The sequence below is a fragment of the Sycon ciliatum genome, chromosome 2 (genome assembly GCF_964019385.1).
Source record: "Sycon ciliatum chromosome 2, ocSycCili1.1, whole genome shotgun sequence".
In the NCBI taxonomy this organism is placed as follows: domain Eukaryota; kingdom Metazoa; phylum Porifera; class Calcarea; order Leucosolenida; family Sycettidae; genus Sycon; species Sycon ciliatum.
Genome location: NC_088644.1, coordinates 21,810,120 through 21,826,687, shown reverse-complemented (window position 1 = coordinate 21,826,687; position 16,568 = coordinate 21,810,120). Strand labels below are relative to the sequence as shown.

Below are 16,568 nucleotides of genomic sequence, written 5' to 3'. Positions count from 1 at the left end.
AACCTTCAAAGAAAAATGCTAGTCAAAATCAAAGACTGCAACGCAATTGTGATTTTGTATAGCAGAAAATGCATAATATGACAGTAAATTCATCCCTGCAGTACTCCTGGTGAATGTAGCCATCATTGAAACAACATACTAGTGTGCTGTATTAAAACCAATGGTTTCGCAGGCATCCTCGTCTCTCATATTGGTATTGTGTGGCTGTGTGATGCATGTGAGTGTCAGTGAATGTACTTTTTGCTACCACTTGCGATGTTGTTTACTGGTGTGTAACCGTGTGCATTGTGTGTGTGGTTGTGTGTGTGTGTGTGTGTGTGTGTGTGTGTGTGTGTGTGTGTGTGTGTGTGTGTGTGTGTGTGTGTGTGTGTGTGTGTGTGTGTGTGTGTGTGTGGTTGTGTGGTTGTGTGTGTATGTGGTTGTGTGTGTGTGTGTGGTTGTGTGTGTGTGTGGTTGTGTGTGTGTGTGGTTATGTGTGTGTGTGTGTGTGTGTGTGTTTCTACACGTTGTGCTGATCAACCCCATGGTAACCTCAGATTCAGACCAACAAACAGCTATGGTAAGATATATTTCTTGCTGCTTAGATATGAACATTTGGCTGGCCCAATCTGCTGATGTCTAACTTTTATTAACTCCTAGTCTCTCTCTCTCTCTCTCTCTCTCTCTTTCTCTTTCTCGTATGCATGCTGCTGGTGTCTAAGACTCAATATGTTTGTGTGTGTGTGTGTGTGTGTGTGTGTGTGTGTGTGTGTGTGTTTGTGCACGCATTGATATTGCGTTTGACTCCAGCGCTGAATTCCAGGTTGATGGCAACACAGTTGGAAGCCGTATATGCCAAGATGTGAGTTCAGCCTATCATGCTTGCTTCTGTTCTCTGTTGTTGTTTGAATGGAATTCTTTATTCTCACGATGGCACCATCGCCAATAAGAGTTGTTGTTGTTGTTGCTGTTGCTGTTGCTGTTGTTGTTGTTGTTGTTGTTGTTGTTTGTGCTTACGCTTAGAATTGAAGAATTTTTGAAAGATCGTAAAATAGAGTAATATAATGCAGAATGCGTAGGCATTAGTAGACGTACTACCAACAGCCAGAAAGGGACGGAGACGACCGTTTTCTTGTGACAATCATCAGTGGAAAACTATCGTGACTAAATCATTCTCAAGGACAACTGAAACGCATACGGAGAGATAGCATATGAGACTAACTCTATAACTGTGTCACCTAATGTTTTGGTCTCATATTCTATCTCTCTGTATAAGTTTCATTTGTCTTGGAGAAGGATTTAGTGACAATAATTTTCCACTGATGATTGTCACAAGAAAACGTTCGTCTCCGTCCCTTTCTGGCTGTTGGTAGCACGTCCGACAGTATGTCTACTACTGTGCACTCTGCACTCTGCATTATTTTACTCTATTTTACGATTTTTGTCTCCACGTCTACTTTTTGAAAGATCATTGGCTTGCTCTTCTCTTTGTTGAGGTAGGTACTAGCCCCCTCGGGAGCCGTGCGAGGAAGAGATGTGTCTGTGGCATTTTATCCAGTGTGGACATGTACGGTTGCGCGTCAGTTATCCGGCACTCTCAGGGCTGGATGCGGCTGGATAAATGAATATTCTGGATAACCGAAGCTAAATGGCCATCTTGTGTTCGCACATGAAAGGACTGTAAAGCATGGCTTTACCTGTATTTTCATGCTCAGTTACTAGTATTATCCTGAGACAGTCGTCATGATCAGCGAACTTACCGTAAAGTCTTGTATAAAAGCCGCAGCTTCTATGACTTTCTTGGTGAAATTTTGCAGGCTTCTATACAAGACAGGTATTTCTATGTATGTCAACACTAAAACCAGGCGTGTGTGTGATTTGATGGGCCCAAAATTGCGGCTTCTATTCGAGGGCGGCTTCTATTCAAGTGCGGCTTTTATACAAGACTTTACGGTATATAGACTGACTTGTATGTAACACTGCATAAAGACAATGTTCATGGTCCGCACTGTCCGCATTTACTTGAAGTAGGACTGTAATTTCTCTGCAAGTATACAGTTTATGAGCTGTTAGTGTAGGTTTGGGTAACCAGCGTGCTGGATGACTGACCGCAAGACTAGCAACATTCAACGGTACCACACAATCACTAATGCACTACACTTCGTGACTAATGAGTACTGCACATACTATATTCATAGTCTCTCTCTATCTCTCTCTCCATTCCTGGTCCACAGAGCAGCTTTTCGTTCTGCCGCAAGATCCCCGGTGTAGGATCGCAGGTGGTGACCGTCAAGTTTTTCTGCACTAGCTGTGCGGAAAGTGATGTCAGTTTCTGGTACAGGATTATCACATTCAACACTGGTAAGTCGGTGGCAACTCAAGCCTATACTGAGCCATACACTGAACCTGTTTTGTCAACTTTAGCATTTTAATGCATTCCATAATTAATTAATAGCCATGTGCTCACACCATCACGGGGGATCACTTTTGATCAGCTGTGTCAAACTGACTCAAACGTCCACATGTGATCTGTATTTTGGTGTGCCTGGCCGTCGGGTTGTCCATCACCCACCGACACAATCATAATGTTTGCTTTCGGCTTGCACTGCTGTTCAGTGCGAGTTGTATAGGGCCTATGCTTCACCACCAAATAATTGCATCACACCATTCATAGGTTCATAACGGCAGATGCTACTTGGTCCTGTGTGTACTGTGCCGGTGATAATCATATGACTGTGAATCAAGCCTGATGGCATAATTTTGCCTCATCAAAAATTCACATAATTCAAAATGAAAATAATTTAAAATTATGACGTCATGTCCACACACATTTGTGTTTATATGTACGTGCGCAAAGCAAAGTACATGTAGTTTTTAAAAGTTAGTTTCAAATCCGAAATGTTTTCTTGTGACCCTTCTTCGGTGGAATAACATCATTGATCAGTACAGTAGCATCAAGAGTTCATAACCCCCAAGAGTGTGCAACTCCTGATCAGTCCCTGTATGGAAGCCCGCTCGGCGGAATTCCTTCATTGCGTCATTTTTGGTGCAGTGCGATGAGTCACGCCAATGAATTCTTCTAAAATTTACAGTCAAACCAGGATGCTTCCCCAGGGTAAACTGCCTAAACTGCAATTCTATAGTCTGAGCCTCGAGTCAAGAAGCAGAAGTGAAACAAAGACAGTATGCACATGAAAGACAAAACTATTTTTTCGATGCAATGGTGACTCTTCATCGCCTTCTTCTTTCACCAGTGCAGTCAGTCTCTTCAAGAACAATTTCTTCCCCAGGCCATCGGCATATTTCTGGTGCTTTCCTGGAAGATAATTTCAAAATGGTTGAGGAACTTGAGAATACGTCGAAGGAGCATTTTTCGGCTGAGTTGCACAGCTATCAGAATGATTATCCTCAACGGCAATGCAATATTTTTAACAGCGTCCTCACTTCTTCCTGTCGCGATGTCCATTGGATTCTTGGAGAAAGAGTTTGTTTTTGAGAAAGTACGACTTATACGTCCGAAATGTCTTCAAAAAAAGCTTCGAAAAGTCGAGGCTACAGCCTTGAGTTAGGGGCGGTTCAGGGTATAGTTTCCAGAAATCGCAAAGAACCCAAATTTACCTCGGATGACAAGCTGCGCACGACGTAATGTAGGAATTTCGCCGAGCGCTGGGTCTATGCCCGTTGCACACTCTTGGGGGTTATGAACTCTTGGTAGCATCAAGAGTACATAACCCCCCAGAGTGTGCATCGCCTGATCTAGCTCTGCATAGGTCGAGCGTAATCGGATCTTTGCATCATAATTCCGTACACATCTGAGGGGAACCCGGGGAGTCGCGGGTACTCTCGGATCAAAAACAACGGTGCCCTGCCTCGAGACCGGCCTTGCGCTGGTGTGGAGTGTACGCATGACATCAGAAGATCCGATTACGCTCGACCTATGCAGAGCTGGATCAGGCGTTGCACACTCTGGGGGGTTATGTACTCTTGGTAACATGGAATCGCATCAGTGATCAGTACAGTAACATGGAATAACGTAGGATCACCGTATATTACCATCAGGTGCTAAGTATACGACCACAATGAAAGCTAAAGGGATGTGACAACACTATTAAACTAACTGCGTTGCTGTGTGTGTGGGGGGGGGGGGGCATGACGGCACAGTTAAGTATTTTCATACTTGTAGCGTTACTTAAACTGTTGTCTCCTCGCCACCTATTTGCATACTTATTCAAAATTTTATCTTTATCTTTTTTTTCTGTTGTGCAGCCGGCCAGGATGCCAATGACCTGTGCCCACTGCAGCCTAACATGTTTCCCGACGATCTTATCCAACTGCCAGCCAACCAGGACCCTCGCAACCGGAACCCAACCATTGCTCCAGCAACCACTTCTGCCGCGTCTTCGCTCTACATGCTTAGCTGGTCTCTTTGGCTGGCCGTGGCATTTCTAGCTTACCTCCTGCACTAGAAGCTCGGCATTGTGATAGAGTTTAGAGTGCTATCATGAGAGTCGATCAGGGAAAGAGAGGATCTAAGAGGAAACTGCATTACCTGCTGCTGTGTGTGACACCTCGCTAGGCAAGCTGGCCTCGCCTTTCTCCCGGTGTTCGCTACTACAGTATGAGGACTGAGAAGTGAGTGAGTGAGAGAGAGAGTTTTCTGTTGAGCACTGGACCCAGCGACTCTTGGTCCAGAACTGAACAGTGTATTGTAATCATTATCTCCGCAATACTTTTTTTTTTAAAGACAGTTGTTAGCAGATTATGCATCTTCTAGCTAGTAAGTGTAGGTTTTTAATGAGCACATACTGTAGGTGCACTGGTGGAGTTGGTGCTGCTGTCCCCATTGTGCTGGACACAGGGGCATGTTAGCCAGATTCCCTCTCTGCACACTACTGGCCAAGCACTCTTCCTTTGTGCTGACATCTGCCCTCCATCTTCTCACCCTGTCCTCCACTCTTGCTTGTTCCAGCTACTTATTTCTTCCTTCAGACTGCAGTAAGAAAAACGTCTCAAGACTGTTCTCATTATACATTGCATTGTGCAGATGGCAAAGTGAATTAGATCTTCCAACTGTTGTGTTGTGGAGAACCACTCCTATGTTTACAAAGTACACCGTTCATCCATGGTGTGTTCTTTTTCTTCCTTTACAAGTTTATTTCACATACTGGTGGAGAACCGCTGCATGCATGTAGCCCCTCTGTTTGTGGGAGTAGAATGCACGTACAGTAGGTATCGGTTATAGCGTGGGTGTTTAAAAAACGACTCTCTATTCTTATTTCCGATATTTCTTACACACGATAAATCAAGTGTTACATATCATGTGCGCAGAGGCAGGAAGATCATCGTACATACAATGTAGTGTTAGTCACATATGCTTACTTACCATGTGGCTATGCAACATGAGTTACATGACCACAACAGTTGAATCTGCAGCACTACGACCCAACGCGAGTCAGATCGGAACTGCATTGGACGGATGTTATTACTACAGGCGATATACTTTGTTCTAATCTGGCATGTTTCGCTACACAAAGTCCATTCTTAGGACCGATATATTCTACTGTACGATAAAATTGCTTGTAAGAATAAATGTGCACTTGAAATCCATGTTATGATTATGAAAACATAAGAGTTCATTCTTGTAGGCAGTATATTCTTTTACACGACCACGCTATAACCCATACACACGCTATAACCCATACGCACTGTACATGTAGGGCTACCACCGGCGGTAGCTCGTCTGACGTCAGGCTGTGATCTGTTTCTATGTTTTTCTACGGGCATGCTTTAATATTAATCATTGGCCACAACTGCAGATTATCAAGTGATCCAGCAAGCAGTTACGTGTTCGGGACCATCCAATGTCCTTTCATGCCACAGACTCGAGAGAACAAGACACATGCAGTCCACGACAGCGAGTCGTAAAATACGTTTTGTACTTTACAGCTCCATGGTCTACGACGGCAAAGAAAATGTTCCACATTCCTCAACAATCCCCACTTCTGTCTGCTAAGATAATGACAAGGCTAAACGGTGACGGCAAAAAAATTATGGCAACCAGGGAGTACTCAAGGTTTTTAGTACTCCCTGATGGCGGTCAGAAACTATCAAATGCCCCCCCCCCCCCCCCCCCCCCCACCGTACGCATCCACATGCAGCATCTTTCTGTTTCTTTACACGAATCCATCACACATGCACTCACACATGCGCACACACATACTATAGTACAGTGCTAGCCAGTGGCATGCAACCATTCGCTTGAGACCCGCGCCCCGATGGAGGCATTGTGAAGGTATGTAAGCTGGCCTGCACAACTGCAGTGTGTCAGGAGCGGCTCGACTCGGGGGCGCAGGAAGTCAGCTCATGGTCGAATTTCAACAAGCATGGTTGTAGTCAACTGCCAGCAAGCAATGTGCAATCCTCACCACTGCGTGCTGTGTCAGATGTTCTTCTAATAATTATAATGGATGCACATGGACCAGTCAGACAAGCACTCATGTCATGAGCAGCAGCTAACAGGCATATGAATGCTTGAGAACAGTACATGATCATCAAGGCTTGAGAACACTGCATGATCATCAAGGCTTTGTCTGATGAGCTGCTGTACAAGCAGGAATGTATGGTCACTAATGGGGTATTCACACGACAGGCATACCTACGTGCACCGGAAAGTTGCTATGGTATTTTACCTGTGAACGAGAAAAGTGGCTGAAAAGTGCAAGCGAGCTAGGGGCCCACTTGCACGATAATCGTGGCGTGCACGAGTACATTTACACCAAAAAGCGCGAAACAAGACTTGATTTTTTACGCGGCTCTTTAGAGCATGATAATTATTGTATGCGTGTTTCGAAAATTTGAAATACCCATGGCTACTGGTCGGTGAAGCATTCAAAAATGCAAACGTGCCTGTCGTCGAGTGCAGCTGTGTGAATCCACACAGTCACTTTTCTCGTATGTCATTCCCTGTAAAACGTGCAAGTGCCTGTCGTGTGAATACCCTATAAGAAAAGTGGGGATGACGGGATAATAATTTTAAAAGTTAGGCCATCACTTTATTGTCCTCATAGACTTTTATAACAACATTATACAGCAATATACAGCAATATTATACAGCCAGCAACCACACACTAGATATTCATACTAGTAGCAGCAACAGCTTACAGTATGAACAATCAAAAGTGTTCATGACCACGTCGATTTGTTGATGCCACGGATGCTCCCTGCCATTCCCATCAGATGGTACATATGACGAGAAATTTTATAGTCGGTGATCAAATTACGTGGGTTTCCAGTCAGCACGCACCTCCTTCTCACTTTCCTGACTTTTAGTGGACGAGCTTGCTTCTTTATATCGGCATGAGTAAACACACGGATATTTACCAAGTGCTTCACCACTGAAGGCGGACGGACGATAGGGTTGGACATGATGCTAGCGTTGTCACCACTCTCCTCTCTTTCGTTTACCTCCTTGTCCACTAGTCAAGGATCAAGGAAGACACATACACATTACATCCACTCGCAAAGCTAATTGCAAGCTTGCATTTTTATTTGCAGAGATGTTTTTTTGCAGTGTTTGCAGCAATTTTTTTTAAAGACTCGCGATCGCGTGATGACGCAATGACTTAGCACAAAAAGTGGAATGACACAATGGCCATATATATTTTTGTGATCATTCTTATTTTCATTGTTCTTGAAAGTCCCCTGAGCTGAGCTGGCCAAGCTAGCTTAGCTTGCAAGGCAAGGTCGACACGTCGGCAGTCAGTGCTGTGTGGCACAAAATATCCTCAACTGTGTGCTCCATGTAACTCGTCTGTGGCTTGTCCAGAGCGTTGTGGTGCATTGCCTGTCGCGGTTGCAATAGAATCCTGGTCCTGGATAAAATCGGAGCTCGATCGTATTCGAATTCCATTAATTTTGCCAGCATTTCATTGTACACATCGTTACTCTTTTATCTGGAGCTAGTAAGTTTTGTGAAGTTTGTAGTCTTCTAACAAACAAGCAATATGCCGAAGAACTTCAAGGGAACCAACACCAAGGCGGTTGCGGCGCGCGAGCGGCGGGCGACTGCTGAGGCCGATCGTGTGGCGAAGAAGCAGAAGGACGAGGAAGATGAGTTTTGGCGAGATGATGATAAACATGTTGCCAGAAAACAGCAGCGAAAGGTACGTGTCCATGGCAGCAGCGACTAACCTAGCTGGTTTGAATGAAAAGATTCAGCTACCGTATTTGCCGGAGTATAACGTATAACGGGCACCTGAGTATAATGCGCACCCCCTCTTTTGAGCAACGTTTTGGCAATTCAAGGTATACTGTACATTGCAGAAATATTCGTCTGGAGTTTAATTTCGTCTTTTTCGTCCAGGAAGTTTTTGGGTAAATTAAATGCCGGATTAATGTCGATTTGTCCAGCTTTTCTATACACTCTTATGATCCATTGACGAAATTTTCAACCGGACGAACTCCCTTTCTTTGGAGTTGGACGAAATTATTGACCGACAAAATTAATGTTCTGCCTCTACAGTATCCGGAGTATATTGCACAGTCTAGATTTGAGAGTATTTTCGATCATATACAATGTAGACAATACTATTGCGACCATTTTACATTCACATACTAGTGGATGATGATGCCACCGATGGGGTCTCGTACCCATCATGCATAAGCAGTGTAGCTGGCAGTAGACACTAGAAATGCACACATAACTGTTATGGTTTGCCTCGGGCCAGAGGTGGCAAACTTCGCAATAGCTTGATGCATTGCACTGCTTTTCAAAGTACGTGCATTTTCATATTCGGAATAGTGCGCATCTGCGATTTGGGGCCTCAACTATTACTATACTAGTATTAAACTCGGATGTTGAGCCAATAATATAATTTAGAGAAAGGAAAGGAGCACATGGTTACAAGTTAAGAGTAACTGTCCACTACTGTAACTAGATACTATTGTCAGAAAGTGCAACAGCTAGGCACAAAACCTACGAACTGAAATCAGGGTTCTAGCCAAAGGGGGATAGGGGGGGGGGGGGGGGGGGGCGCAGCGCCCCCCTGTGAAAAAGTGCCACCCCCTACTCATTTTCCGATTTTTGTGTTTTTTCGCGCCATTCAACGAAAATACAGTCGATAGTCACTACTAGAGGGTTCATAAAGGCACATTTGTGAGGGGTGAAGTCGGGGTTCACCCTGTATGTTGCATTTTGCATGGCAAGACAATTTTGGACAATGGAAAAAATGGGTCACGGGGTAACTTTTTCCCATACCCCCCCCCCCCCCCTACTATATTGACCTGGCTAGAACCCTGGAAATGTTGAATAAAAAGGGGCGAAGGACAGAGCCTTGCAGCACACCTCTGTTTCCTGCGTATGTGTCACCCTGAGCTGTCTTTGTAACGACACACTGTTCCTGGTTCTGTAGGTATATAAGAAACCAGTGCAAAGCTGTACCTCCCACGCCAATGTCAGTCAATTCTTGTAGGAGCATGCCATGGTTTACTGAGTCGAATGCCTTCGACATGTCCAGGAATGCAGCAACAACAAAATGTCCTTATTCGCAGAGATGTGTGCCAGTCGTTCACTGCACGAGCCAGTAGGTCCTGACAGGAGTGGTGTTTCCGGTACGCACATTGCTCCGGTGAGAGTAGTGGTGTCGCAGTCGGAGCAGTATAGCAGTATAGCAGTATAGCAGTATAGCAGTATAGCAGTATAGGTGTGATCCATGAGCTGTTCATGTGCTAGTGTCTCCATCAGCTTAGCCATCTGGGGTAACAGTGATATCGGCCTGTAATCGCTAGCAATGGACTTGTCACCTTTCTTGTGAGTGGGACACACATGCGCAAATTTATAGCATTCGGGGAACTCGCCGTAGGAGAGTGAGGATGAGCAGAGTCGTGGGAGTGGTTCTGATATTTGCTCACCAATTATCTTGTAAATGGTGGGAGGGGTCAAGTCAGGACCTGTGGCCTTGCGGTTGTCAAGGTGTCTTAGGAGAGCCAGGATGTCATCAGCTGTCACAGTGGTGAACTCAGAGAAAGAATGTTGAGAAAGTGGCCCATGTGGAACTGTCAGAGGAGTTTAGAGTGAAGGATGTGTGATGACTTTGGCAAAAGTAGTTGTGATTGACAGAACACTATTCTTTCACAATCTCATCCATGCAAACTTCAGAACGAACAAGACATGCAACATACACGTGATACAGCAGAAAGGGTGGTAAGTGTGGCAGTTCAGACCATGCGGATGGCCGGGGCCTTCGGTGAACCCAGTGTAAAAGCTACACAACCATACACCGTCACAGTCACACCACATCATTGCACACAGCTATGCACAGATCACAATTCATTTGCTTGCGCCAAGCTGTCTGGCATTATTCCAAAAGGTTGTTAGCGTTGACAGACTTTTCAGCTCTTGAATTACTACTTGCAATTCACCGATAATCAGATGCTGGTGCTGCTCCATCTTCTGCAGTTGCTGCTGCTGTTGCTCCTGTCGTTGGTGTATCAGCTGAAGTTGTTTCTGCATGTTTGCCTCCGTCTGCTGTAGTCCTTGAAAGAGTAGTTCATCCTTAGTTTCATCGTTGTGCAGCAACGCAGCCAAGCTTGCAATCAATCTTCTGCACGCCTCTTTTTCTCTCTTTTTCTCCATTAATATACACCGTTTAGATCCTCCATTATTTGCCAAGAAGTTAGATAATAAACTTGTGCGGCACAAACTGACACCGGAAGAAATAGTACATCTAAAGTGCACGCTATACTCCGACAAATACGGTACATAAGAAAAATGGCACACGGCTTACGATTATGATACTTCAGTCCTGCTCAATGAATCCGATCGTGTGTGTCAAGTACGCGCCGGGCGCTGTGCAGCCCCAGACCTGCGACTACTGTGGCATGTGAACTGGTGTAGGGCTCAAACGTGACTCACACGATGGGATTTCATTGAGCAGCACTGTAGATCTACTCTCAGTTATACCAGATGGTGTATACCACATTGAGTGTGTTGCATTATACTAGAGTAGGTAAGGGTGTCATCGATTGGCGAATCTGGATTAAGTGCGTACAGGCGGTGTGGTCCGAGCAACGCTGGCCCAATCGAACAAAGCAAGGGTGTAGTACGCGAAAGGTACGCATATCGTACAAAGATTCTGTGAAAGCTTTCAAAAAAAACGTCAAGTCCATTTCCACTCCAGCCACTCCCGGTGTGGAGGCCTGTGTGGTCAGATTGCACTCCGAGTACACCTACTTCGGATTCGGCCAAACGATCACGCTCACTTGGAGCGTACTTGCTCGGGATTCGCCCAATCGATCGTGGCCTAACTGAGTAAGCTCACAAAAGTGTGCAACTCTGCATACAGGGTCTCCGATGTCGAAAACTCACGTCACGTGTTCAAAGTACAATTTGTGCTACGCACAACGAAGGCTAGCATGCACACAGGCCGAGTATTTGCCATGATCATCCTGATGTCACGTGGTGTGAGTTTTCACCATCGGCCAACCCCATAGAAGAGTATCCAGAGCTGCACACTCTTGGGAGTTTATGTACTCTTGATTGTAGGTATGTACACAAACAAGATAGTTACCGTAGTGTCTTGTTTAAAGCCTATCTCAAATAGAAGCCTGTTTTGAATGCAAGCCTGATTTTTCAAGATACACTGTCGGCACATAAGCCTGGTTTTAGTGCTGACACACATAGAAATACCTGGTTTGAATAGAAGCCTGATGTGAATAGAAGCCTAGCCCTTACATCGGCTTCTACAGGAATAAGCCCGGCTCCGTTGACCCATGTTTGTTGAGATGGACCTGTGGCGAGTTTGACAGAGTCACAAGCCTAGCCGAAGACCTGACATCTACGATCCATACCAAAACTACTTCGAAGTAGGTACCGTAGTGACGCGCATTTATGCGCTTGTGCCTATATCCGGGCATAAGCGCACCCCCACAAATAAGCGCATGGGCTTATAAGTGAACCTAAATGCAATTCCATCCGCGACACAGGGACACCACACAAACACCATTTTCACATAGCTTAATGTGCAGTGCGGTATCGCACTATTTGCATAATTATACAAGGTACCGGTACTCTAGCAACTCAAGCGCATACGCCTATGTAATAATGTGTGAGACAAAACTGCCTGCGAAAAATAGCAAATAACGCAAAACCTCAATCATAAGCGCACGAACCTTTATGTGCGTCACTACGGTATCGCTCTAGTGGATTGGCCCATAACTCATTTCAGATAATACAATGTAGTTTTTAAAAAACTTATTGTATTACTTAGTCTGAACATTCACATTATCTATGGTCTCTTTGCTGCGAAAGTCTCTTGATATTCGCTGTAAATACACAGTGAATACAAGGAGACTTTTGCAAGAAAGGATCATATTATTATTGTTCAGACTACTATTGTAAGTATGTATTGCTTTTCTTTCTTCCTACTTCAAAAAGTACACCTCTGTCCAATGCAAAAGTCATCAAGCAACATTTAGCTAATTAGTTTATCTTGCTATTCCAAGTTTCGTGCATATGCTCTTTTCAAACAACTTCTTTTATCTCCTCTCCAACTGTGCTTTTCAAATGCAGTCTGAGAAAGAAAGTAAACGCAGTGATCAACTGGAGCGTAAGAAAGAGCTAGCGTTGGAGCTGGAGAAGGAAGAGACAGCCATTGCTACTGCAAAGGCTAGCAGCAAAACTCCTAAAAAGATCACACGTGCGGAAATCCGGGCTAGCGAGGAAGCAAGGCAACAGGCTGGTCGGAAATCGCCAACACAGGAAGCAGATTCTCGTAAGTATGCGTACCAGTAGGCGATTGGCTTTATTTGTTGAAGGAGTGTCTTCTTTTGACTGCATGGGTGCGATCGAACTGGGGCTGACACGCACTGCCTACATTGCGTAACCATGGTAACTCAGCTGCACCAGTCCATGCACTGTACTCATGCACTCAAAGTCAAACCCACTGTCTCTTTTACCAACACATCTGTTTTTCCGTGGTTTGTTCTATCCCCGACGTTTTCTCTAACTTTTGGGTGCATGGACTTCAGTTCCATTCAGAAGTTCAATTACTGTAAAAGCAGAAATTTTCGGTGGTGTTTTATTTCGGTAACTTCGGTGCCGACAATTTTTACCGAAAATAAAATGCACCGAAAATTTCGGTACAACCGATACTGTATGTATGTAGTACTAGTACACTTACCTGGAGAACGGGTTTTACCGACAAATTTCCCTCTACCGAACCGCCGATTTTGGCGAATACCGAAAATATTACACCACCGAAAATTTCTGCTTTTACAGTAGAACAGCCCGATGCAGCCGACGAAGACCGGGTTTTTCGATGAAGTGCTTCCCCAATGAAGTTGCACACCTTGAGGGATTACGTTCTCTTTTTACGCTATCAAGGCTCCATATTTTGCATAGATATTCAGCTCTGTTTCCATAGTGTAGCGGTTATCACGTTCGCCTAACACGCGAAAGGTCCCCGGTTCGATCCCGGGTGGAAACATGCATATGTTTTTTTCTTCTTTTTTTTCTTTTGGCTTTTATCCTGTAAAGTACCAACGTGTTCTTCACTTGATGCTCATTTGTCTGTACATGTTTTGTTCTAGGTGTTGTGGTCAATCCCGATCTTCTTGAAGAGAATCCGAATCAGGCTGTTGCAGCACAACTGTCAGCAGATGGTGGTATCGAGGCCAGGAGTGTAACGGACGCTATTGCGGCACTATCAGTTTCAGTAAGTCCCTGCTGCTGCAAGAAACTCTTGCGACTCATTGGATGGTGACAGTGGTTTAGAACGTTTTGGCAGCATGCCGTCGCTGCATAATCCAGGGACTGCTCAGCTAGTTTTCTTTAAAGCTGCCAACATGGAATGCTGTTGAAATCAATTGAAGCCACATTTGATTGCGATACAACCTTGATCGGATATGTTGATTCCCAATTTGTTTCACAATGGTATTGTTTCTGTGTGTTTTTTTCTTCAGGAAAAACCACTTGAGCGCCACCCGGAGCGCAGACTCAAAGCCACGTACGCTTCGTTTGAGGAGACCCGCTTGGCTGCATTGAAGTTAGAGAACCCATCATTGCGTCAATCTCAGCTGCGGCAGATGATCCGCAAAGAATGGACCAAGTCTCCGGAGAATCCCATGAACCAGGAGCACACAACGTTTAATGCCTGAAAGAAACAGCGGCCAGACCGGCGTCGCCACATTTCCCTTCACCGTTCTGTACAATGAAAGAGAGAAACTGCTGCTGCTGCTGCTTGCCACGCTCCAGTGATCTTGCTCAGTCGAGTATCAGCGATGGAATGATAGACAGCATGCATGATCCAGCAATCATTGGCTCAAGCACCAACACTGCCAAAGGTCCCGGTGTGACGTTGAGTAGCAGCAGTCGGCATGTTGCCTTGATATGCTGCAACGTTATGCTAGCAGCCGTATGCGGTGAGTCGCTGTGGCCTCGAGGCATTGTATGAGTGTACTGCATGCGTGCTCAGCTCTCCGTGTTTGTTGACCTTTGAATAACACACTGCCAGTTGAGATAGGATGCCCCACGAGACTGTATGCTCCTCGGTATACATGTATGTGTGTGTGTGTGTGTGTGTTCACTGTTCAACACCAGTCAGGCTATGTTCCATTTGGTTCTTAGCATGGTGTGTGACATCTACTTTCTAGACACACTGCTATTGCTGCTACTACTACTGTTGTTGCTGCTGGCATTGCTGTTGGCATGTTTTGAGGACTTCACTTGCCTTGAGAATGGCTCTGCTATAATATATTTTCATTCCTTTCCTTTTTTTAACTTTACAGAGAACGAACCTCCTGCAGGAAGTTACCATGTGAAACCAAGCGTCTAGTCCTTTCTTGTTTAGAATGTTTTGGACCCTACAGATGTCTAGCTTTCGACCTGACAATCACACATCCACCACATGTACTCTAAAGTACTTGCTAGGTTGATAGCTGAGTGTCTTCACTTCTTTTCTAGTCTAGATTGTTATAGCAGCTTCTCCTTCTGTTTCACTGCTTCTACTGCACATTTGTCCAGCTGTCTTTGTCGCCTCTGATGTTGGGGCCCTTCCTCTTCAACCAAGGTCTTGGAACTGATCACAGTTTGAGAACCGATGTGTGCCGGCTGCTCGTATAATATGAGGTGACAGCCAATGTGTGCGCGTGTGTGTGTGGGTGCATGTGTGTGTGTGTGTGTGTGTGTGTGTGCGGGTTCCGTCCAGATTGTGGTTGTGTTGACAATGGTGTTCAGTGTACGTCAGCTGACAGAGAAGTCAATCGAGCATCAGTCCCCTCTCTACATTCTTATTGTCGACCTGAGAAAGACGCCTGATTCAGTCCCTCGGGTGGTTCTGTGGTCTGCTCTTTCAAAGCTCAGTGTGCCGTCCGATATCAGATCTCTGCCCGGCCAAAGGTATGCAAGCAGTGGTGTGTGTTGGTACAAAGGTATGCAAGCAGTGGTGTGTGTTGGTACAAAGGTATGCAAGCAGTGGTGTGTGTTGGCAGTACTAGTAAGCTAACTGTCAAGATCAAGGCTAATAATTAGGGCTGAAACAAGTATACCGATAACTCGCATATCGATCGTTAAGAGTGCTATCGATAATCGTTAGTGTTCAAAACGAGTGCTAACGATTTTTTTTATGCATGTATAATTATGAGTGACAGTATTCTAGCCCTTGCACTCCATCCGATAGTGAATAGGAGTACAATCATGTACTTTCAAGCGCAGTAAAATTGATTTGTGGCTTTGAAAGAGATCGGAAGAGAATACTCTTTGTCTTTTCAGTTCATTTGCGGGAAAGGTCAAAGATACGAGCAGTTGCCGGAGGGTGATGACAAGATTCTTCGCTCTAGAAACAACATGAAATTCTCTAGGTCATGTTGACAAACCAGCCAGATGTCTACAGATGTCAACAGTGCGGTGACAGACACAACTTTCTAACGTAGCAAGGTATCGTGGGATTTCTTCATAAACTGGTGTTCCAGGTACACGGGTAGAGCCGACAAGAATCGATAAAACCAATAATATATCGATCGTTAATGATATCGGTTGATCGTTTTAAAAGAGTTATTGAATGATCGTTTCAGCCCTACTAATAATGGTCTACACCAGGGCTAGCTGCACTGTAGCACTCCATCGGACCATGCTGTTCAACCTCAATTTCTCGGCGGTGATGACTTTCTGGCGGCTCAACTGCCTGGAAGCTGGTGTCACGTTACCGCACCAGCACCGTTGACGTCAGGTTGGCAACCGCATCGCTAAATCTCGCCTGCGTGACCCACCTCGGTAGTGCACTGCGCAATGCTGGTAGTCTAAGTGCTGACATACCGTCATGAATTGCCGAGGCGTCTTGCGATTATTTCGGAACCTTCTGGATCGATGGAGCCCGTTCTCCGTAACACGGCTCATGTGACGCGTGTACATGGCTATTGTCTCGTCCACGCTACTAACACTACATGGAGCTTAAGCATGGATGATGCCAATCTGCGTAAGCTGAATGACTTTCATTATCAGCTACAGTGGGTGTGAATGATCCTCGGCTCGGTGGAGGGGGGGGGGGGGGGCTGAAAGCAGCGTTGAGGGGACGTTTTCATCTGACCTCGCCAAG

The 16,568-nt window shown here is 45.2% G+C and overlaps 2 protein-coding genes and 1 non-coding gene across 3 annotated transcripts in view; all 3 read left to right on the top strand.

The window, feature by feature from the left end:
- Positions 1-5,160, top strand: part of LOC135809210 (Fanconi anemia group D2 protein-like) — a 62,946-nt gene extending 57,786 nt beyond the window's left edge. The window contains exons 45-48 of the mRNA XM_065322500.1: positions 537-559; positions 790-841; positions 2,214-2,340; positions 4,246-5,160. The gene's annotated coding sequence lies outside the window, so the exon portion shown is untranslated. The remainder of the gene's footprint in view (positions 1-536; positions 560-789; positions 842-2,213; positions 2,341-4,245) is intronic.
- Positions 5,161-7,679: 2,519 nt separating this feature from the next.
- On the top strand, positions 7,680-15,057 carry LOC135809209 (coiled-coil domain-containing protein 124-like). The gene is made up of 4 exons (XM_065322499.1): positions 7,680-8,141; positions 12,548-12,749; positions 13,567-13,691; positions 13,939-15,057. The coding sequence occupies exons 1-4, from the start codon at positions 7,983-7,985 to the stop codon at positions 14,131-14,133; spliced, it is 681 nt and encodes a 226-aa protein (XP_065178571.1). The 5' UTR covers positions 7,680-7,982; the 3' UTR covers positions 14,134-15,057.
- Positions 13,391-13,463, top strand: Trnav-aac (transfer RNA valine (anticodon AAC)). Its single transcript has one exon. It is a non-coding gene; the product is annotated as a tRNA-Val (tRNA).
- Positions 15,058-16,568: the final 1,511 nt, after the last annotated feature.